The sequence below is a fragment of the Staurois parvus genome, unplaced genomic scaffold, assembly GCF_062004578.1.
Source record: "Staurois parvus isolate SC_StPar_1 unplaced genomic scaffold, SC_StPar_1.0 ptg000746l, whole genome shotgun sequence".
Taxonomy (NCBI): domain Eukaryota; kingdom Metazoa; phylum Chordata; class Amphibia; order Anura; family Ranidae; genus Staurois; species Staurois parvus.
The window spans coordinates 5,295,255-5,320,557 of NW_028318542.1; the positions used below are offsets into that span (position 1 = coordinate 5,295,255).

Below are 25,303 nucleotides of genomic sequence, written 5' to 3' on the forward strand. Positions count from 1 at the left end.
CCCCTAGTGCAAAATAATGACAATCAAATACGGTGTACCCTTCCCTTATTCACAAACTTCCCCAAAACGCATATAAACACTTCGTTTGGAGACTGATGTGGAGAGGAGTATAATACTGTGGCTGTGAAGATCCCTCTGGAGGAACTTATTATATATCAGTACCAGGGGCGGACTGACAACTCATGGGGCCCCCCGGGCAATAGGGGATCATGGGGCCCCTGTGTCCTTGCCCAAACTCAAAAAAGACTATGAAAAAGGTACCAGGGGCATCTCATGGGGCCCCTTACTGACCCCGGGCCCTCGGGCAGTGGACGAGTTTCCAAATGGTCAGTCCGCCCCTGATCAGTACCCGGCCTGGAGGATTACTAAGCTTGTGTTTATATATTTTATTGGTCAGGGTATCTATTTTGCACTCTAGAAGTGGATACGTTTTTCACGGTTTTTTATCACTAGATTGTTTCACGGGCACGTGTTTACACATCTATTCACCTTACCATATAGTGATCTGATCACGAGTGTTTTGTGTGAATCACATGCGTTATGGAATGAATAATTCAAGTTGTTAAGGATAATACACTATGTGCATTTTCCTTTCTTTTTTTTTAGGTTTTTTTGGTTTCAGAAATGACTTTGGAGGCTGTCTTCACCTGGAGGTTGATTTTGAGATTTTGAATGACTTTGATATTTTGAAGGACTAATTTATTATTTTGGGACTTGTGTGTTTTTTGTTTTGAGCACTTATTATATCTGTATTTATACTTGGGATACTAAGCATATTTCATAAGATTATCACACTTTTTGGGGTTTAAAGTGTTTATATGCGTTTTGGGGAAGTTTGTGAATAAGGGAAGGGTACACTGTATATGCATAACGCATGCTGGTTATACTCACTGTGGAAGCTAAGGGGTTAATCCTCTGCATTGTGTAAAAACACTGTTTGATTTTGACTTCTCTGATCCTCCCCTTCTTTCAGTGTCCCCCTCTTATCTCCTGATAAGACATATCATGGGGAGTCACTCTGCACATGCTCAGTTTGGTGTGTATTGCTAGAGAGGATTTTTTTTTTCTTCGGAGAGTGCATGTGACCAACACAAGGCCAATCAGCACTGTCCAGACAGAGGGTCAGGGGTTCTGCGTCTTCTAGAGCAAAATAAAAACTCCTCCTACAAGCTTTAACTAGTGCTCTGCTGGACACTGATAGAAGTCACATGCTGATGAGAAAAGGTATTTAGTTTATATTTACTAAAATAGTTTCATTTCCATGTTGTGTGTACTGTGGGAGACCAGATATAGTGAATGCAGGTCCCGGGGTTTAGTAACACTTTAAGTATGCAATTGATAAGGAGAACAACAACCTCTATTCAGTGTGAATAGTTTTGCAAGTTTATTTAGAAAAGAAGAGTTTCAAAGTAAAAGTAAACTTTATAAAGTAGACAGATTACCGTGGGCATGTTGAGATCGAACATAATGACGCTCCATGCACACTAGCATTTTTTTAAGCTCCTAGGAGCTACTAATGAGTATTTTATTTTCCTCCTAGAAGCTAATAGTGTTATTCTATGCACACTAATTTAGGCTAGAAGCTTTTTCAAGCTTCAGCTTTTAGGAGCAGAAAAAAACCCGCTTTTTTTGTTGGTGTTTTTGGGAGCCATATGCCAGCAGAAAAAAATGCTGTTAATGTGCCAAGTATAATGAAAATGATAACTGGTGCACAGATGTTCTCAAGCCCACAGGTGTATACTAGTATAGGATAATATTGAGACTGAACAAAAATTCATTAACCTCCCTAACGGTTGATTATTTCAGATTTATGGTGCTGAAAGCGGTACATTTTTTTACATGGAAATATGTATTTTTTTTATTGTAGGCTGTAATTTTTAGGAAGAACTCACTGAAATCTGTCCAAACAAGACTCTAGTAAACATCCCGGGTAGGATAAGATTTGAAACACAAAATCATAAATTATAATTTAATAAATAATCATAAAAATAATAATATAATAATAATACATTTAATTCAATAATATAATCAAACCAAAAACACTGAAATTTGAAATATAGCTCCAAGTTCGCACATCGCTGAGCAAAGTCGCAGAATTGTTTTCAGTGTATTCACTGAATTCTGCAAGTGGTTCTGATTTACTATCGCTGTTCTCTAGCCGGTCTAAAACCGCTTTTGACCTAAAGGGACACTTTTTGGACGCCATGGACGTTTCTCAGTTTCCAGGCAGAAAGAACAGTAAAAATGCAGGCAGTACGCCGGACAAAGCACTCGGGACAAAATGTATGTGAAATGGTTTGATACAGGAATGTTATACTATGTGATTTTAGTGAATGTCACTTTTTGTCATTTTTTAATTTCCCGCCGGTTCCGTCCCCTGTACGTTCTGAAGCTCGCAGGGAGAACCCAGAAGACAAATGCCGGCATCTGCCGGATTACATTGCTGGGGACACTGCAGGAGGGACATCGCAGGAGCGCAGGACAAGGTAAGTGATCGAGGGATTGTGGAGCAGCGCCGCATGGTAAGCCCGAGTGTAGCTCGGGGTTACCGCTTGTGGTACTGAAACTTTACCCCGAGCTACACTCGGGAATACCGCCAGGGAGGTTAATGTCTGTACAGTTGATGCGTGATGTATAGCTGTAAACTAGCCTTTCTCAACCAGGGTGCCCAGGCACCCTGGGGTGCTTTGAGGTTTCTTCTGTGGTGTCTTGGGCAAATTGTCTAAAAATTGTCCAAAACTGGAATACAAGCCAGCAGGTGGAACAAGCCTGCCTTTTAGTTACACAAAGTCACAGGTTGTCATTGTGCACTATTATGACCTTCTAGCCACGGACATCCTGACAACCAATGACATCATCAGTTGATAAGGAGGATGCCAGCTGCCTGCACAGCATCCTAGTTGACCCTCCCCTGCCCCTCTCCATCAGTGCTGGGGTCATATTAGCTTAGTGATGGAGAAAAACTGAGGGAGGAACATTGGAATACTAGTCAGTACCAGTGTGCAAACGTGTATTTGCTTTGGAAGAATAAATCACCTCTAACGTTGGGTGTCCTACATGTATGGATGTTGCTGCGTTATATAAAACTATTAGAATAGTTTTTCACGATTTAGGATTGGGGTGCCTCAAGACTCTCCATAATTTTAAAGTGTGCCTTGACTGAAAAAAGGTTGAGAAACACTGCTGTAAACACTGGCAGCTGCTATCCTCAGAGTTTGGCCAGCTCTGTATGAGATACAAGCAGGGGCGGACTGGCCATTTGGAAACTTTGGCACTGCCCGGTCAGTAGGGGGCCCCATGAGATGCCCCTGGTACCTTTTTCATAGGCTTTTTTGAGTTTGGCCAAGGACACAGGGGCCCCATGATCCCCTATTGCCCGGGGGGTCAGTAGGGGGCCCCTTGAGATGCCTCTGGTACCTTTTTCATAGGCTTTTTGAGTTTGGGCAAGGATACAGGGGCCTCATGATCCCCTATTGCCCGGGGGCCCCATGAGTTGTCAGTCCGCCCCTGGATACAAGAAAAAGAAGGGGGGGGGGAAGAGCCACCTAAGTGCAATATGTAAGATGTAGTTTAATCACAATCGGTTAAAAATACTCACAGGAGTAAAATATATAAAAGCTCACCTGTTATAATAGTTCACCACTCCTCTCTGTGCCGCAGGTACTATGGATTCTACAACTGCTCTACTGAGTACGTTCTATACTGCTTGAAATGTCCCTGCGGACGAATCAGGACCTTGCATAAGCGTTTTGGATAGCATAGGCACTTCATCGAAGACGGTTTCTCGAGCATCACCAACGGTTCACCGCAGGGCTCAGGGTATGGGTCATTGAGGCCATCTCCAGAGTACTACCTGCAGCCAGTGGTGTATTTAGGTTTTGTGCTGCCCTAGGCAACACAAAAATTGCCCCCCCCCCACGGAGAGAGTCTGACATTGACCAAGAACACCCCTGCCCTCCACCCGAGTCTTTCACTACCACTGCCCCCCATACACCAGCCACCATCCCCCGTGGCGAGAGAGAGAAGATACTCACCTTCACAGCTTCGTACATCCCCAGGAACATAAGTTGGACTGTGCATACACCGTCACGAAACCCGCAGCCCCTCTCGGAACCCACCAGGTCCCCATGTTGCATGTGTCCTTTCTTCCGTCCCTTCTTCCAAGGGGCAGTGCTGCCCTCCCTGAAAAATGCCACCCTAGGCAAATGCCTTATTTGCCTTGTGGTAAATACACCCCTGCCTGCGGAGGAACGCTTCAAGCGCCTATGCCAAAAAGAAACCTACTGGATATACTCCCTCAATACCCCTACCCCTGGAGGCCTAAATGACGAGATTGAAGTCCACACATTATTATGACATTCATATCTCTCATATTCTTTAATCTCCCTTGTATATTAATTTTATTCATAATTCTTTCCTTTTCCCCATTCTGATCCAATTTTCTTATTTTTTTTCTACAGTGGACCCTTTCACATGGGTGTTCCGTATGTCTGTTTTTCATCTGTCTGTTTACAGATGAAAAATGGATACCCATTTATTTCGATGGAATAGTGGATGTAAATGGATGATCATCCTTTAATGTCCGTATCCGTTAACATCCGTTTTTTTGAATGAAAGAAAATCCTATGGCCTCTTACACACGGGAATTCCGTATATGTCCGTTTTTCACCTGTTCGTTTACATATGAAAAACAGACCCCCATGTATGTCTATGGACTAGCGGATGTAAACGGATGATCATCCATTTACATCCGTTAATGTCCATATCCGTTAACATCCATTTTTTTTAACAGAAGAAAACCCTATTTGTCTTCCGTAAATAATCCCGGCACGGACGAAAAATGGATGCAAGCGGATTTAAATGTACAAAAAACAGATGTAAATGATTGAAAAAGGACAACAGATGTAAACAGATGAAAAAGGATGTAAACAGATGTAAAATGGATGTAAACGGATGAAAAATGGATGAAGAAAACTGATGTAAACTGATGAAAAAACAGATGTAAACGCATATGTTTTTTCTTTGAAAAATCATGACTAAATTGATGGGGAAAAGAAACTGAACGCCCGTGTGAAAGGACCCTATTTTTCTTCCGTAAAAAAAAAGGAATGGACAAAAAATGGATGTAAAAAGACACAAATGGATGTAAATTGACAAAAACTGATGTAAACGGATGAAAATGGATGTAAACAGACAAACAACGGATGTAAACGGATGAAAAAGGGATGTAAACAGGAAAAATGAATGTAAATGGATGAAAAGAGATGTAAACAGATGAAGAACAGACGGAAACCAGATGAAAACCGGAAGTAAACGGATGTAAACTGATCAGTTTTTTCTTGGAGCAAACATGACTGAACAGATGAAAAAAACATAACGCCTGTGTGAAAAGGGCTTTAAGGTCTCTTTGTTTTTAAAATGAAGCGTCTGTTGGACCTACTAATCTATGAGGTAATCCCAATCACACCATCCCTTATAGTAAGTACACATGATATAGAAAATACGTATGGGGTTTCCAATGTGTGTGTATATGTATGTGTATATATGTATATATATGTATGCATTATATGTGTGTATATATGTGTTGATATGTATATTTGTTTGTCTTGTATATGGTTATGGACTATATATAATAAAGAAAAAATTGCAATATATTGTCTTATGGTTTTATAGTTTTATGCTTCTTTTTCCCCCCCTTTTGGGTATACTGTGGGATGTTCATGGGAAATTATCGTTTGGAAAGTATTTTATTTTTATAACTTATTGTTGTAATGAATTTAATGAATTTATTATCATAATGCTCTTAGGTTAGGTAACTGTGCTTCACGTGTCTGTAATCTTTTTATCCTTACGGCTCCATGTACACGGGGCGTTTGGAAAACTCGTCTGAACGATGGAAACTGACTGCTGGAAAATGTAGGTTAAAAAACGTGCTGCGTTTGCATACTGCGTTTATGAGCGATTATTTGCGTTTGCGTTTAGAAGCGTTTATAAAAGATAACCTCAGGAGACCTTCCCAAATGCCCAGAAAGCACTGAAAAATAGTAAAAAATTAACTATTTCAGACATTTTGAGAGAAATAGAGAGGGCAGAAGCAGAGAGAGCAGTATGTGTTGAGGTTAGCTGTCTTTTCTGGTTGTATTCACTATGGATCCCATCATGAGCATAATGTGATGCGTTTTACCATTTTTTCCTTCACGCGAAACTTGGAACTGACTGCGCTGGTGTACCGGGTCCATTTGAATACATGGAAAACACTTTGCATGCATTTCTGATGATGAAAAAAGGCTCTGGACAGCATCTGGATATGGAACAGTTAAAAAATGCTTCTAAACGCGTAGCCTGATCGCCTGCTGCTTCTCTCAACCCTCCTCTACTTCCGGTGACGTCACATCTGCCTTGGTTCTACGCTGGTCGGCGTGGACTTCCAATTTGCTGCCTGGGTTCCTTAGCCACCTCTACACCATCTACAGCTGCATGGATTCACCTGACAGTACCTGCTGGACAGAGAGGAGTGGTGGACTATTATAACAGATGAGCTTTTATGTATTTTACTCCTGTGAGTGTTTTTAACCGAATGTGATTAAACTGCATCTTAGGTGGTGCTCCCCCCTTCTTTTTTCTTGTGCCAAGAACTAGCATTTTCACAGAATTGCAGGCTATTAAGATTGAATCTGGGGTAGCAGAAAAGAACAAAACAGGGCGCACTCTTCTCATGCATTACCGTGATAATATGAAATTTATTTAAAAATACAAAAGCATACTCACAAGCCAAAAAGGTCATAAAAACAGATACAAGTAGTCAAAGGATGCCAGTTGTGGACAGCCTGGGTCCTCGGGTAAAGTGCTAATGCGTTTCGGTAGTCGAACTCCCTTCCTCAGAGCAATAGATCGATCTATTGGAATCTGGGGTATTTGCCACATAAGTCCTTATAATTTATAAACACGTTAATACATTCAGTTAAAGCTGGCAACAGATGGATTTAATGATTCAGTAGGGATTGGATGGATTTTGAACCTTGTGTGGCCATTCCCATTTGACGCAAGTCAATCATTAGACTGACTTCTGCTGAATGGGAATGTTGGAAGATGTTTCTCGATCAGTGGCTACAACCAATCAACTGCAGCCACTGATCAGTGTATTCTGACAGTGGTGAGTCCCCATTGTCAGAGTACAATATCTCAGCCGGGAGGATTCCTCTATTCACTTTGCTTGTGGCCGAGCTAAAAAATGACCAGCCTCTTTGCACAAATAGCATATGTAGCAATTACAAGAGGCATTCATTTCTGTCATTTTGGAACACCTTATCAGCTTGCCCACAACCTACACTCTGGATGTGGAGTTTGGAGACTAACTAGAGGTGTGCATGACAAAAAATTAAATCAGCAGCTATAGTCAATAGGCTGCAGCTGCCGACCAGTGTATTCTGACTGTGGAGAGTCTCCACTGTCAGAATACAATGGGGTTGATTTACTAAAGGCAAAAAGACTGTGCACTTGCTCTGCTTATTTCCAGCATCCAATCATGTGCAAGCAAAAATGTTTTTTTTTTTTAATTTTCCTTCCACCTGATTGGGTATTCTTTTTAAAGTGAAGCTTTGCCTAAGTTACCAAGCTCTGGAGTAACTGCACTTGCAGAGTGAAACAGTCTATTTGCCTTTTTTAAATAATAATAAAAAAAATGTATGGCCAGCTTGCTTGTACAATTAACATATACAGCATAGCAAAGAAAAGAGACATTCATTTCTCTTATTTTAGAACAGCTTATAAACTTGACTACAACCTACACTCTGGATGCAGAATATGGTAGGCTCCAAGGATCAGGCCCTCCTATCCCTCTTGTATTGAACTGTATTGTTGCTGTATTGTCTCCCGTTATATTGTAAAGTGCTGAGCAAACTGTTGGTGCAATATAAATCCTGTATTATAATAATAATAATAATGTAAGCTCCAATGAGCAGGGCCCTCAAATCCCTCTTGTATTGAACTGTATTGTTGCTGTATTGTCACCCGTTATACTGTAAAGCGCTGAGCAAACTGTTGGCGCTATATAAATCCTGTATAATAATAATAATCATAATAATATGGAGACTATTTTTAAACGTTGCACAACAAGACAAGAACAACAACTTATTAACATATTTCTGCAAAGCCATTTTAACAGGCAAACCAGGTATTCATAAAGAACTTAATATTAGTATATAAGCACCTAATATTGACATTTCTTAATTAGTAAAATTGTAATAATGACTTTTCTTGATCATAATTAACATTTTAAAGCTGAGGTATCGCAGTTTACATTCTCAAATTTTCCTTGTCCCTCTCACGGTTCTACTCTTGGGGAAGAAAGATGACCTTGTAGGTTGGTGGGATTTTTTCTAAGCCAGTCTCTGTTGGAGCGATGTCAAGATTTTTGGGGTCCACGGCAGACTTAAGTGTGAATTTTTGTAGAAGGGTGGTGAAAAAAAGGAAAAGCTCCATGCGCACCAAACTTTCCCCGATGCATAATCTCTTTCCTGAAGCAAAGACAATATACAGATTAAAGTACATCAGAAAAAAAGAGCAGAATTTGCAAATGGAGATGTTGAAGAAAATGTAAGAGAACTAAGGGTATTTGGTATTCAATGTAAAGTCTGGATTATTGGAGATCTCAATGAAGAACTGCTTTATTCTGCATTGATTTATTCTGCATTCTGTAGACTAAAGACTCAAGACATGGCACAACATTTAGTTATTTTGGGAATTTAGTTGGAAGGGGTGCAAAGAGTGAGGAGGGGGATGTTTAGCTTTAACCCTCCTTCCTTGATAAGCTTTACACATGGCAAGGATGAGTTGCTGACAGGGGTGGACTGACAACTCATGGGGCCCCCGGGCAATAGGGGATCATGGGGCCCCTGTGTCCTTGCCCAAACTCAAAAAAGCCAATGAAAAAGGTACCAGGGGCATCTCATGGGGCCCCCTACTGCCCCGGGCCCTCGGGCAGTGCCTGAGTTTCCAAATGGTCAGTCCGCCCCTGGTTGCTGAACATTTTCAATTTATACAACAGCAAATCAAAAAGTATGTTTGTTCTGCCAAGCCAAGGATGGTTTTCTCCAAAGCAAGCCCTTGAAGAAATATTCCGCATATAGCTTAGGGGGTCCATTTAAAAAGCAGAAAAAGTGACTTTCACAAAAATCAGAACCATCCAGGTCCATGTTTTAAATGGGAGAGAATATTTCTGAAAGTAGCATTCTCTGCTTTTATTAATAGACACCCTTGGTGTAAATATATTAAACAAATCCTGCATACCTGCAGCAAATGGCATGAATCCATTATTTTTCTTAAACTTCCCATTTTCATCCAAAAAGTGATTGACATTAAATTTTCCTGGAGTTTCAAACTGTGATGGGTCATGCAAAACAGTGGTCAGCAGTGGTAGAATGTCTGTACCCTGCAGAAGAGATCTGAGTTATTGTATGCCAGGCTAGATAAAGTGAGTGAACCTTGTGAAGGATAGGCTTCATCAACAAAAACAAAAGCTCATGTATACAACCTGCGTAGTGCGCACACATGGACCAGCTTGCATAGGAAGCGAGAGCATGCATCATTCTCTCCTTCCCTTTTCATAGAGCAGACAGTTCCGGATTACCAAACAGTCAGAGTAGGCACCAGCTTCTGGGCCCCACACCATTTAAGGCCCCGTGACAATGGATCAAAATAATATTGATTTGATCTTGAAAGAAAACTACAATTAAGCGTTGTTTACAAAAGAAAGAAAAAAATAATTAACTCAAAGAAACAAAAACTTTCCATTAAAGACTCTTTGGAGAAAATACTGTATTAATGGACAGCACAGTGGTTAGCATATCTGCCTGGCAGAATTAGGGTCGTTGGTTCTAATCCCAACCACAGCACTACCTGCCTGGAGTTTGTATGTTCTCCCTGTGCCTTCGTGGTTCCTCTGCATGCACATGGGAGTCACTTCATCATGGCACAGAGGGGGGACCGTAAATGTGGTCAGCGCTGCACATGCACTGCTCAGATTACATTACCGCTGACAAGCCAGTAGAGACATTTATGACAGAAGAGACCACCTAGGATCTCCTCTGATATTAAAACCCTGTTTGTCAGTGGTTTTTCATTTTTTGACTTTACTACCACTTTAAGATGCCATAGCCCATAGCCAGTGCTGGATTACCAAATAGGCAGAGTAGGCATCTTCCTATGGGCCCCACGTTGTTTAAGGGCCCCATGGCAACAGATCAAAATAACATTGATTTGAACTAGAAAAAAATTACAATAAAGCTTTCTTAAATTGTTTACAAACGATAAAAAAAGGAATGAACTAAAAGAAACAAAAACATTCCATTAAAGACTCTATACAGAAAATACTGTATTAATGTAATGTACCCAATAACAACTTGAAATACATAAACTATAAACATCAGGTTCACATTCCAGTTTGTCACTTAGAAGCTCATCTACTTTCAGCTCTCAGTTTATAAAAATGTTAGCGCAACCTATGTATGTAATGTACAATAATGAGGGTCATCTCCATCTAGTGACCGTTCTGCACACTACTTAGTTTAATGTTATCTGCGTACACTAGAAACCCCCAGAAACCTGTGAGGAGGGGCCCCAAGGTTTTGACTACCTAAGGGCCCCCACAGAGTTTAATATGGCACTGCTTATAGCAGAGGTGTCCAAACTATGGCCCTCCAGGTGTTGAGGAACTGCAAGTCCCATAAGGCCTTGCAAGACTCTGACATCCACAGGCATGACACCCAAAGGCAGAGGCATGGTGAGACTTGTAGTACTTCAACAGCTGGAGGGCCATAGTTTGGACCCCCGTGGTCTATAGCAATCAAAATTAAACTCTCATAGGGCCAGCTTCAGTAACCTAAAATGTATTTGCTTCTTTTTACACATTATCACTAACCTTTGTCCTGCCTGTTTGAGCTTCACACAGGGCTTTGTTAAACAAAAGTACCATGGCCTTGACCATCTTTGGCTCAGTGATTAGTTATGAATGAACTGTCTAATTTTGCTACTGCCTAACCATTATTTCAATTCAACATGGCAATTGCTGATAAAAGTACAATAATCCATGTCAATCAAGTAGAGCATCGCTCGAAACGTGTCAGGCCAACAGTAGCTGGACATCTAGCCACCGCTGGTGACCATCCTGAATTTTATATGGTCAGTGTTTTTTTTCCTATGCGTTTTTGCACACGTTCATACCTACCTGTTTGCACCTATTTGTGAATAAATTATCTTTGCGGTATCACGCTATGGTGTGCCCCTTATTGGGCTCTCTTTATTGAGAGCCCTCATCTGCAGAACCTGCACTTTAAAGGAACCTTTGAATGTGTTTCACATCTGAGTACTACACCTGAGACGTGACCAGGATACACACAGGATCGTGACCCTTACATGAATACTGATGACCTCGCACACACTTGGTGAGACAGGCAAATCTCAAAGGAGTATTTTTACGCACTTCTGGTGAGTGCACAATTTACTCATTTATTTAATTTACCACTTTGGATCAAGTCCTCCATGCACCAATTTTAGGATCATATTGGATCATCATGTGGGCTTTTCATACATTGGGACATTGATTTCATTTATTATTAGTCCCCATTAGTGACATGTGACTTTGCTATATCCATTGATTCATCTGGTACTTGATTTTCAGCGCTGCACTTATTTTGTTTTATGTCATTTTGAAGGTGTTTGGTTACCTTTTAGTGTTCTAGGCGCTACATCCTACCCTTATTTCTGATAGCGCTCCTATTACTGCTTTTTTACCTAAGTAGAGCATATCTGTCATTGATCTGGCATCGTGAAAACTAAAATAGAATTATTTGAATAGATTACTGCAATCATACAATAGCTTTCACTCTACGGTAATCTTAAAACCTTTTACCTTAGGGAGGTTATATCCACGGAGGGTGACATTGTCCACGGCTGACCTGATACATCCCAAAGGTAATACATCACTAATTCTTTGAACCTCATGTATAATGGCATTCATATATGGCATCTGGTTCCTATCTTCCACCCTTGGGTCTCGTGTTCGACCGATGACCAGATCAATCTCCTCATGAAGTTTATCTATGGTCAAGAGATAAATATCAAGAACTAGGATGATGGGTGGCTGAAATCCCAGACTTCACCAAGCTCAAATGCACTGAGGATAAGCATAAGATGCACTCTGGGAGAAAGTGCTAAAATTAAGCGATCCCCAGTCATAGTGGTGCACTGGAAAAACTTGTTTGATACATAGACGGCACTGATTACCTTGTATCTCTGGATACTTTATAAAATACAAGACTCCAAAACTTGTTGTAACCGATGTGGTCTCTGCTCCTCCCAGGAACATGTCGAACACTGTGGCCAGCAAGTGCTTGTAATGAAAACATGAATTGGAATCCAGTTTTTCCTATGGTTAAAACCAGATGTAGAGATTGCAAAAATTAAATAAGCTTGAATATAAAATCAACACAAATACAGTAGAGTGGGACACTGATCTGGTATCAGAGAAGGAGACATACGGTAGTTTTGACATAATTTCTTTCAACTATCCTATAAGGGCATTTTAAAGGTATCTCAGATTGAAGTGAACATAAAAGTCCTCACCAGTTGGTATCTGGTCCCAAATCTCCTCTCGAAACTCTATCCTAAATCCACACCCCTTTGTTTCAGGGGATGTCATCTCCAAGGCACTATGTACCACATATGGTGGGAATGCTCTAGAATTAGGGAATTCTGGAATAGAGTCTTCAACTTACTGAGAAGGGTTATTGGAGTCTCAATACCATAGTCCCTATGTATTGTTCTTTTGAAGGAGCCACACGCAACTCAAAGATGAATATTTTTTATTCTCTTGGCAGCTAAATTAACTATAGCTTGATTGTAGAAAAAGATTTCAGCTTCCATATCTCTGATGATGCAGAAAGTATCTGGATTATGACGCACAAAAAACTTGCTAAAATCCTCAATGATGCCGACAAGCACTTTGAAAAAATTTGGAGCCCATAGGATCACTGTATGCGTATTGATCTCTAACTCTTTTACGTGATTCATCTGGTGGACGCTACAGTCCCTGGGATTCTTCATTCTTCTTTCTAATTCTTTCTCTCCTTCTCCCCCCCCCTCTTTTTTCTGAGTCTCTCTGTTACTTCTTTTTCTTTTCTTCCCTAATTTTAATGGTCTATAATTTGTTGATTGTGACACTGTTTTCTGCTGAAGACACATACTTTATAATGACAACTACAATATCCTATGTGAAGTAAGTAGGATTCCACAGATTAAAGTGACTAATTTTCTGAGTCACTTTAGCTATCAATGTTGTTTCAGCATTGGATTATTGGTATACTGATATTGATCCTGCTTATAGGCAAGTGCAGTCTGCATTCTCCACTGTAAGTAGCGCTCAATCTGAGTGTCGCCGCAGCTGGAGAGGGTTCCTGGGTCAATGAAGTAGTGTTCCCATTGGCTACACTGTTGGCTACCCTACCGCTAAGTGCCTTCCCTACTAAGTGTGGTCTCTCTCTCTATGCAAAAAGCACATAACTATGTGACCCTAGGTGGACATCCTGGGGCAGCAGGGTCTATATTAGTCCCTGCTCCCAGGTTTTGGTGTGCTTTTTGTGTAGGGAGAGAGACCACACTTAGTAGGGAAGGCACTTAGCGGTAGGGTAAGGTTCCAGATGAGAGGTGACAAGCTAGGGACTCACTAACCTGAAACGTGGCCTCCCTGCTTAGGACTGGACCAGTCAGACTGCATTTTCCACCTTTGAGACAGACACTGTCGGCATCTCTCCTTTTACCACATCTTGAACTGCACCGAACTGTAAGGTATTTGCCTAATTGGCACTTAACCGCTAGGATGTTTGTAACATTGGCATTCTGGTTAATATAAGTTTCAAGTTTATTGCAACTCGACTCTGTATGTTCTCTGTTGCCATACCACGATGCACCTCCCCACATGCTTGTCACAATCATTTTTCTACCGAATTTCTCTACTGGATTGTAATCTTAAACCTTAGTAAAAAATATTGAAAGTAAAATCAACACAAACAGTACAAACTAAAAAAGAGATAAGTGTGCCAAAATATAGAGCAAAGCAATCTTTAACCTCTTGACACCGGTCATATGCATATATGCGGCCACTTAGTGGGTGGGCCTGAAAGCAGAGCAGCTGCATATATGTGGCACTGTTAAAACAACTTACCGTGCTGAGAGCTGCCAGCATGGTAGAAGGTGGTGATTGGTAAGCTCCCGAAACGAACTTGCGATCGAGAGCTTTACAATGATGTGAAAGCCAATCACAGCGATCACATAACCCTAATGCCCACCTCTGCCTCCCAGTTTTTACAACTCTTAATGGGCTAGGAGGCGGCCGGCGCAAAGGGGTTAAGCTTGCACAGTACGGATGCTTTTTTTAATAGAGGTTTAGTGTTTGAAGAAGAATTCCAGGTACGGATGTTTTCACATAGTGACACTGGTCAGTGGAAATCACTGAAGTAGACACCACTACTCCAGTGATCTCCATTAGATTTTGGTTCCCGTGCCAAGCAACTTCTCTGCTGCATTGTGAATGCAGGAGGTTGGCCGTTTGCCATGGACGGCTTTCAGTGATCTCTTTGCAATTTCTTAACAAAATGTGATTGGACGAGGGGGGGAGACAGGGAGGTGAAGTTGCACTTTCCATCTTCTCCAGTTATCGAATCCTTTTGCATTGGTGCCAGTGTCAAGAGGCTGACCACAGTGTAGCAAGGAAGCCTTTCGGGCATGGTCAGTAGGGTGCCCTGGTTTTAATTTTGAAAATCTAATCATCTCACAGTACAGCACAATTGCATGTTACTGCTCCTCCTCACAAGTCTACAAATTACCTATTTCCAAAAATTGCATTTTGTGTGCCTAACATTTTACAGTAACTCAGTCATAGTTGGGGGTGACACAGTATTTGCCCTGGGCCACTGAGAGCTCCCTCTAAAGACTAATCTACAAATCTCTAAATGGAATTCAGCCGCAACATTTTCAGTGCAAGCACAGTAAATGTACTCAGAAATTATTACAACAACCCCTTTTAGTAAATGTGAAAATCAGCGACACATGCAGAATTGCTTTACAATGAAGGTAGAATAAAAAAAAAATAGATATTTGAGCAGGCCTAGTTTAAGACAGTTATAAAGTAGCCCAGAAATAAATGTAAAAATTAGACCTAAAATCCAAATGATGATCCTCCTTTGGTTTTTCTCAAATATTTGGTGACTACAGAAAGGTCTGATCCTTTCTTTTCTAAGGGTTCAAAGTAAGCACATTGTATGGACTACCAAGTGAATAAAATTATTGTTTACTTGCTCCATCCTGATGAGGAAACAGTCAATGTAATCTCGGGGGCAGGCTGGGTCCAGAGTGTCTTTATGGTTTTTGATGCTCTCCCTTACCATTTCTTTTAGATCTTGTAAAAGTACAAACATTCTTTGGTGTGGTCCAGGTATATATTGCATGATACTGGGGTACATGTCATACAACTGTGGAATACAGAACAGAAATATATTACAGCAAGCAAGATAGATAATGGTTCAAAACTCAGAAAGGGGCTAACATGGTATGGTGGGGATCACACTGAAATAATTTGTATATAGTGTAGACTTATTCTACACTATAAAACAGCCTTTCTCAATTATTTAACATGGAGGAACTCTTAACCACTTGAGCTCCTGAGGATTTACCCCCCTTAATGACCAGGCCTTTTTTTGCTGTTTGGCGCTGCACTAATTCAAATGATAATTGCGCAGTCATGCAATGCTGTACCCAAACAAAATTTACGTCCTTTTTTTCACACAAATAGAGCTTTCTTTTGATGGTATTTTATCATCTGTGCGCTTTTTATTTTTTGCGCTATAAACAAAAAAAAACACAAAAATTTTGAAAAAAACCCCAATATTTTCTACTTTCAGCTATACAAAATATATCGTAAACTCAAAGTTAGTCATAAATTTAAGCCAAAATGTATTCTGCTACATGTTTTTGGTAAAAAAAATCCCAATAAGTGTATATTGATTGCTTTGTGTGAAAGTTATAGCGTCTACAAACTATGGTATAGATACTGTAATTTATGCCTTTTTTTGCTATACAGCGCTGCACTAATTCAAATGATAATTGCGCGGTCATGCAATGCTGTACCCAAACGAAATTTACGTCTTTTTTTTCACACAAACAGAGCTTTCTTTTGGTGGTATTTTATCACCTGTGCGCTTTTGATTTTTTGCGCTATAAACAAAAATCACAAAAATTTTGAAAAAAAAACTATATTTTCTACTTTCAGCTATAAAAAATATATTCCTAAACTCAAAGCTAGTCAAAAATTTAAGCCAAAATGTATTCTGCTACATGTTTTTGGTAAAAAAAAATCCTGTGCATTAGCGGGTAAACTGGCGCTATCTGGGAGGGGCGCTAACACTATTGGAAGTCGCCAGCGACACTGATACTGTGATCAGTAAAAATCTGTTCACTGATCAATGACACTGGTGGTAGGGCAGTGAAGGGGATAACTCGGGGGGGGGGGCGATCAATGGGTTAGACGGGATTACTGGTGTATTAGCGGGAAATCTGGCGCTATCTGGGAGGGGCGCTAACACTATCAGAAGTCGCCAGCGACACTGATACAGTGATCAGTAAAACTCGATCCACTGATCAGTGACACTGGTGACAGGGCAGTGAAGGGGTTAACTGGGGGGGGGATTAAGGGGTTAAACGGGATTACTGGTGTACTGGCGGGCAAACTGGCGCTATCTGGGAGGGGCGCTAACACTATCGGAAGTCGCCAGCGACACTGATACATTGATCAGTAAAAATCGGTTCACTGATCAGTGACACTGGTGACAGGGCAGTGAAGGGGTTAACTGGGGGGGGGTGATCAGGGGGTTAAATGTGACCTAGGTGTGTTCTAACTGTAAATGTGTAGTGTTTTACTCACTTTTACTGTTTCTTCTTCTCTGTCTGGAACGAAATGTGTCCAGGCAGAGAAGAATGACATCATATCCTGTCCTGTGTAAACTTCAACACAGGACAGGATAGGAAAGGGACCGATCATCTGATTTCAGCCAGACATCACTGGCTGAAATCTAATGATTTATCCCTTCGGGACCAAATGGTGTCACCCCCTGCCTGTGAAAACGTCAGGAGCGCGGAACCTGTTTTAAAACATGGTTTTGCGCCTGAGTGCCGCCCTGCACAATATATAAATACAGTGGCAGGGCGGCAAGCGGTTAAAATAACTTTCTGGTTTCACAGAACCCTTGCTATAAATTACTATAATTACAATACAGCTCACTGTACATTAATGTGATGCTCAGTAGGAAGAATGCTTCTTACACCATTAGTATCAGTGGGAATGTATCTGAGAGGCAGAAATTGTTCCTTGTTCATGGAACCCCTAGCAACCTCCTTAGGAACCCTAGGGGTCTCCAGAACCCTGGATGACAAAGACTGCTATAGACAAATCAAATGATAAACTTTAAATGTTGCGTAACATGAGTCATTTGTCAATTTTTAATTTTTAGCCTTATTGTTGTATTTAGTAAATGCTTGAACGTAACATCATTGTTTTTTAGTTAATATTATGGACTTCACCTGGGCATTAAGATGGGGGGGTGAGTAGTATCTGGTTTTTATTAAAGGGGGCTTCCAGATTCTGACAAGCATCCCACCTGTAGCACCCCACAACCACCGGGCCAGGGTTGTGGGGAAAAGGCCCTTGTCCTCATCAACATGGCGACCAGGTGCTTTGTCAGGGAATCCCCATGTGGTCATTGACTATATATAGCAATAGGCATTGCCTGGGAGACTTTGCTTATATCAACTGTTATTTGCTGGAGCTGTCAGTACTCTGTGAGTAGTCACTGGCTGTATTGGCTTTTTTGTTATTCTGACGAGATGTCGGTTATTGTGATTGACGTGGATCTACATTGCTGAGCAACGTGAATGACATTGGATGTGCATCCTGGAACTTTTATTTCAAATTAAAGGACTTGTCAAAAACTGTGTGAAAACTTATTTGCAATTTACTTTTTTTGTGACTGAGTAGGGATACTATGTTCCTTTTACCTATTTACATGTTCACATGGGTGGGGGAGTGTTATTTGGAGGCCCCCTTATTGTTACAAGTGGCTTCCAGATTCCAATACATCCCAGGCCTGTAGACTCCCACAACAACTGGACCAAGGCTATAGGGAAGAGGCACATGTCCTTATCAACATAAGGACAATTTGCTTCTCCCCCCCCTTGTTGAAAGCCCATGGCCTGGTATGGTTTAGGAGGGAAGTGGGGTGGGGGCACACACTCTAGGCCTAGGATTCTAGAGTGTAAAAAAGGGTTGAAGGGAACCCATGGCAGTTTTTTTTTACCAAAAAAGTCAGTTTTGTGGTAGATTGTATACATCATACATGAACGCCACTTCACAGGCAGTGCATCCCCTAGGCATGTTATTTGATGGAGTTTTGCATCTTTAATGTTTCACTTTAAGCATTAGTAAAATTGCTGGAAAATGGAATTTTAAAAAGGTTTTTTGCTTTGGTACATGTGTATCAGGTCAGTCCCCAGCTTCCATGACAATTATTTGACAATGTCTTGCCTATTAGCCTAGAAAATTGCCATAACTTTTTTGTTCTCATCAACTTCATTGGGGTTCTGATTCATTACCAAAACTTTAGCAATTTTCACTGAACCCTGCTCGAACCGAATCCATGTATGTTTGGCTCATCACTCAAAGGGACAAGTGGCAGAGCAGAACATTGGCGGTGTACAAGGATTAAGGAAAGTTTAAAAATGAACTCAGGGTTGGAGAAAACGTTACCAGTGCAGTAAGACCCCTTCATACTGTGAGGGTTAAATGCTCATTTTGTATAGCGGTATAGGAATTAGGTGAAATATTCACTTATTCTTTGCTTTTCAGCTTTCTCTTCTCTGTAAGACTAGTCCCCCAAAGATGCATTGCTGTCCAACCTGTCACAGCTCTCTGACATCATCACATGCTATTACTAACAGCTGTCATGCTGCTGTTCCTGGAATTGCATCTGTTTCCCTCTCCAGCCTGTAGTGGCACACTCCTCCAGGGTCTGTGGAAATCCAAGGTAATCCAACCTTGGAAAAAAAAGAAGCTGGGTGGTGTTCTTATATTTATGCTGGTACTCTAAATTTTTTTTTTTACTACAAGGAACTGGTGTGCAGCTCCAGATCATCACATACAATGCAGAACCAATGGTTCGGCACCGTACATGAGGACACAGAGGGCCTACCCACAACCCAGGTGTGTTGGAGAGTGGAGGAGAAGCTGGGTGGCTGTTCTTATATTTATGCTGGTACTCTATATTTTTTTTTTTACTACAAGGAACTGGTGTGCAGCTCCAGATCATCACATACAATGCAGAACCAATGGTTCGGCACCATTCATGAGGACACAGAGGGCCTACCCACAACCCAGGTGTGTTGGAGAGTGGAGGAGAGCTTCAACTGTCAGGGGAATGGGGAACACATTGTTGTGCTTAATTCTCAATAGAAAATTAGCATTAACCCTTGCAGTGAGAAGGATAACATTTTCTCCAGCCTGGACTTCAGCTTTGAAGTTCCTACTGTATAATTAACCTGCTATGTTCTCTAGTATGAGCTAAGTGTAGATTCACTTCAAGAAACTGCTATCATACTAGAATTTTATGTCATTTTTGTCCAATATCTAATTGTGGTTTGTACTTGCCTGGCCCCATATGGAAGACATTATTTCAAATGAATCCCTCATGTCATGCAAAATCTTCATCCATTTTTCATCAGTGTACTCAAAACGTCTTCCGACCAACAGATCAGCAATGATATTTGAAGATGCACAACTGAGTACAGTGCTGGGGTTAACAGGTTGCTCTAAAGAGATGAAATAGGAATGATGTTAAAAGAAACCAATTCCATAAGTTACCAGCCAGTCCCAACCAATGCCTTGGTAGAGTAATTTTATGTAGTGCTTCAACAAGATCACCAACAACCCTGTGGTTGTAATGTGTTGAGTGCTATAAACTGAAGTGATTCCAAGCCAGATATATTAAAGTGCAAAGTGAGCTAAGGTGAACATATGTGTGCTTCAAACATTCAAAAATGTTATAGGAATTTTGAAAAAATAAACAGCTTCTCAATCACATGCTGGGAAGTTCAAAGTGAACACAGGTTCTCTTCAGGCCACGGCAAACTGTACCTTGGAGAAGCCATAAAGCCAACTAGATGCCCTTTGGGGTGCCACAAAATGCAAGTTATAGAAACCTGTCACTAAATGAATGGGCACACACCATTCAAATTTTGGTAAATATGTTTTGGTTCTATGCAAATATTTTTTTTAAATGCCTTTTCTATATATGTTTACATTTGTAGTTATAGTGCAGTTGTAAAATACTCACTGTTAGTACTTTTGAAATATTCCACTAAGTATTGCGCCTCTGCCTGAATAGGCTCTTCCAATGTTTTTTTGCCCATTCCAAAGTCCTTGAGAGTCAGTAGGGAAAACTGCCTTAGCTGTTTCCAGAGTTCTCCACTGACAAGTGACAATCCTTGAAAAAAAAAGACATATTTAGAAACACAGCAAACTGAGCAGTATATAAGAAATCATCCATTGACTAACTGAGATATGATTGTTTGCTGTAGGTTTCAGCACTTGCACATCCTGATTGCCACCATGTTACTATATAATCCAGTTAGAGTAGACGAATATGGATAAAGAATCAAATTGTAAACAGATAATCAAGATAAAAGATTTTCAACTTACCTACATTTTGGGTTTTTGTGCAGTATAGAAGACATACTAAATTTTTCTTAGAAAATGCCTCAAAAATGTAAGTGAGCCTTGACTTAGTCAATATTGTCCTTGCATACATTTTTGATCACTTACCGCTTTTGTTGTAAAACCTCTCAAATACAGGAATAGTTCCTCTTCCTAGAAAAACATCTCCAAGGTCCAGCAGGACCTCTTTGACCGCTTGATATCCAACCACAATAACTGTGGGTCTGCTGCCAAAATGTATGGTGTAGATTGGACCATACTTATCTCCCATCTGTTGGAGAATTAGAAGGACATATAAATGAACTTTTAGTAGGTAATTTCTCTTCAGATATGCTGAATTGTGATGACATAGATAAGTTCAGTGGTGCATGCAAAATCTGCATTATTATTCATGAAGGACAAACAGCAGATTCACTTACCCTCACTTCCTGCTTCAATATTCACCAATGGCTCACCACAAAGGCTGTCGGTAGTTGTAGTTTCCCATTCACAGAATACTGTGAATGATGTGGCCAGGTGAAAGAAGATCCTCTGTCTGCTTTCACAGCGGGGATCCGGGGGGTGCGGGGGAAGCTGCAGCACTAACATGTCACCCTGAATATGGGTGTAACATGTAACATGTTAGAAAAGGTGAACTTATCCTTTATGTTGTGGTCAATTGATCATCCAACACCAGGTCCTTCTCCTCTTTATTTACTTCCCTAGGTGAGTCCTTCTCCAGGTATCTACTTCTCTGTCTGTGTGAAGTGGAAAATTCCCATTTGCCAGCCAATGGATGAGGGGTCCTCTGATGTCAGACCTAGAGGAATGAAGGGGACCGGCTGCTAAGGGCTAACATACAGCGCTAGATAAGTGGCCCCTGCAGGTGAGGGACCTGGATGGGGGGACTCAGGTAAATATAACTGGATACATTAAGTAAGCAAAGCATACCACCTGGAAGGATGGGTTAAAGAGTGGAGGGAGGATCTGTTAAAAAAAATAGATTTTGCCCAGAATTAAGCTTCAAGCAGTCATATCAGCCTGAAAATCACCTCTGTGAACAACAAAACACCACTGGCTCTATAATGGAGAGGGGGAGAAGAGGAGGGATGTTCTGTAGTCCTAATGTACTTCCTATCCCAGGGTGACAATGCTGCTCTTCACTGTACAGTGAGTAAGTGTTCTCAGCCTGGGACAGAAGGTGTGTTGCTGGCAGGAATACCAGGCGAAAATAAAGGGGCAAAAAATCCTTAAAAAAGAAAAATAATGCAGCCACCATATCTAAGGATTAGTAAGCTGCAATATATTATATGTTTGTACTAGGGGTTATATGTGCTTTAACCCCTTGTTTACCAAGGTATGTTTAAGCATGTCTTCAAGGGATTAAAACAAGCTCACAACAGCTGTGAGCTCGTATTATTATCTTTTTTCATAGGCACTTAGTCCATTGACGTGGAACTTTACATATACCTGTATATTGTATATTCTCATCAGTCCCTATCCCCCAAGGGGCGTACAATCCATGGTCCCTATCTCACATTCATACATATACAGTACATACTAGGGCCAATTTAGACAGGAGCCAATTAACCTACCAGCATGCCTTTGACATGTGGGTGGAAACCCATGCAAGTACAGGGAAAACATGCAAACCCCAGGCAGGTAGTGCCGTGGTTGGGACTCAAACCAATGACCCTAGTGCTGCCAGATGGAAGTGCTAACCACTTAGTCACTGCTTAGTGTTGTTTCTTTAAGCTGGCAATCATGTAAAAGTGGTCTACGAGGCTGCAGAGCCACCAAACTATTTTACAGTACCAAGATGGTGCTGCCCCTCTCCTTCAGCAAGTGTCACAGAGGTTGCCAGGCTCTCTTGTTCCTCTGGGAAACATGGACCTGCAATAAAATGTCTCAACCCGTTGTTTCGGAGGAGGTTGAGGAATACAGTATTTATTCCCTGATCTTCTCTGCAACTAATGAACCTGAAAGCAACTTGTATAATGTCGGTCCTGGGTTGGTAGGCAATTGTAGCTAGGGAAGAAACTAATCAAGCGCTATCTGTGCTTAATTAGCTACAATCAAGGGTGTGGGAGACCTTGTGGGTCAAAAAGACCACCTTGTGATAGCAATAAAATTATATTTTACAAAATTCCAAAAGCATTAAAAAATTAATTTGTATAAAAATAAATAATGCAAACGTGCATGCTGGGAGAACAGATGTATGTAAATAGCAATTGTGGCACACATGTTAGGTACCATGAACATCAGAGGGAAAGGAATAATTCCATGGCCATAATTCATGGTTAGCTTTAAAATAGTAACCTGTAGAGGCTTTTAAAGGATAAGTTCACCTTTGGGAACATGTTACATGTTCCACCTGTTTTTAGGGTGGAACATGTAACATGTTCCCATAGCCGCAGTCACTGCCCGCCGCCCCCCTGCCACCCCCTCCCTCTGACAGATAATACGGGGAGAAATTTCCCGTACTATCTGTCAAATTTGAAAACAGCTCCTCCCACACGGCCGCATCATTCATTCACAGACTTCTGTGAATGAATGAACTGCTAGTTCTGATAGCCTTAGCGGCTGTGGGCTTGTAGTTTTCAATGAGCTACCACGGTACTGTACAGCACCGTGGTAGTTTATTGAAGCTTCTGGTCAGATTATCTGCTTGCTCGTACATCCCATACATCCCGTACATCCCATACATCCCGTACATCCCATACATCCCGTACATCCCGTACATCCCGTACATCTCGTACATCCCGTACATCCCATAATCCCATACGGCAAGCAGATATTGACAGGTCTGCAGGAGACCTGCATGGCATCAGCAATCTACTGATCGCTGGTGCAATGCTTTCCAGCTTCCTGTAGGCAAAAATAATAAACGTATATTTTTTTACCTGCAAAAAAAATTACATTTATTATTGTTGTCTAAAAGGTGAACTTATCCTTTGAAGCAAAACCTATGGACAATTTTTTCACCATTTCACAGGCACACACAGTTTTAAGTCTTGACATGTTTTGCATTTATTTACTGGACACAATTCCATCTTTGTTATTCGACCAAAAATGGGAATTATATCTTGTTTTTTGTGGACAAAAATTAATTTTAGTTTTTTTTCTAAAGATATGCATTTGATAAACAGGTGAACAAATATTGTGAAAGATAGATATATTGCACCTTCCACCATTTAATTCTATAGGGCCTCTACTTTCAGAAAATATATAACGTTTGTGAGTTTAATATAATTTTCTAGCAAAAAAAATGCAGATTTCAACGTGTGCAAATTAAAAAAATTTAAAACTTTACACCAGTAGACAAGTAGTTAATGACCCTCCTAAAACTGAACCTCTTACTTTGCTTAATATGGTCAAAGAATAGGTGCACCTTTAGATAACTACCAGACATGAAAATATACGTGCAAGAGTGTCTTAGGTGAGTATGGTGACTTCTTTTATGATGATTACATTAACAAGACAGTAAATCCTTCCTTACCTTTATTAAGCTTGGCAGTAGTCCTTTGGATTGAACTTGCAGAAAGTTCCCCAGAATGGGCAAAGGGAAGGGACCTGGTGGCATGTTCTTTCTCCTCCATGCATACTTGCTGTAATACAGGACTAAGAAGAATGTGACAAGTCCCACCAAGACAAAGGTGACATTATTCAGATCTATCATGTCAACCGATAACCAGAGTAGCTGTGGGATCCAAGCTTCTCCTGCCGTTGTCTTTCTGTATATTAACTGGGAATGTAGGCGTTTCGTTGTTTTCATGGATGTATGCAGAGGAAATCTGTCTTTGATTGCTGCTTCTGTGTATTTACATTTGTGTACATTCCATCAGGGCTGTACAGGGTCTCTGAGAAGCCAAAGAGCTAAGTATGTGCAAAGGGGACAATTCCAGCTATATCTCTGGGTTTTAAACATATTCAACTTACTTAATGCATCAAATTATCTCTTAGAATTATATATACAGTACACAGAAGAAAAGAACAGAACAGGGCGCACTCTCCTCCTCGTGCATTACTGTGATAATATGAAATTTATTATACAAATGCATACTCACAAGCCAAAAAGGTCATAAAAACAGAGACAAGGAGTCAAAAGATGCCAGTCTTGGACAGCATAGGTCCTCAGATAAAGTGCTAACACGTTTCGGGAATCGAACTCCCTTCCTCAGAGCAATAGATGAAAACACAATGCATGGGAAAGATACTTATATATAGGAGTCCTATATATAAGTATCTTTCCCATGCATTGCGTTTTCATCTATTGAGGACCTATGCTGTCCATGACTGACATCTTTTGACTCCTTGTTTCTGTTTTTATGACCTTTTTGGTATGTGAGTATGCATTTGTATTTTTATAATAAATTTCATATTATCACGGTAGTGCACAAGGAGAGTGCGCCCTGTTTTGTGCTGATATCAAGATTCTCCAATCTACCAAGGGTGGCACCACAGCAAGTGCTGGATTCCATTTTGAGGGCTGCAAGAGAGATTTGAGCGCCG

General features: G+C 40.8%; 1 protein-coding gene across 1 annotated transcript; it reads right to left on the reverse strand.

The window, feature by feature from the left end:
* Positions 1 to 6,720: 6,720 nt before the first annotated feature.
* LOC149445148 (cytochrome P450 2C23-like) lies at positions 6,721 to 24,546 on the reverse strand. The gene is made up of 9 exons (XM_089654208.1): positions 24,291 to 24,546; positions 20,921 to 21,083; positions 20,433 to 20,582; positions 19,748 to 19,908; positions 15,348 to 15,524; positions 12,283 to 12,424; positions 11,909 to 12,096; positions 9,289 to 9,430; positions 6,721 to 8,516 (listed from the first exon to the last, which is right to left on the reverse strand). Exons 1-9 carry the CDS (start codon positions 24,468 to 24,470, stop codon positions 8,332 to 8,334), a joined length of 1,488 nt encoding a protein of 495 aa, XP_089510334.1. The 5' UTR covers positions 24,471 to 24,546; the 3' UTR covers positions 6,721 to 8,331.
* Between the last annotated feature and the right edge of the window lie 757 nt (positions 24,547 to 25,303).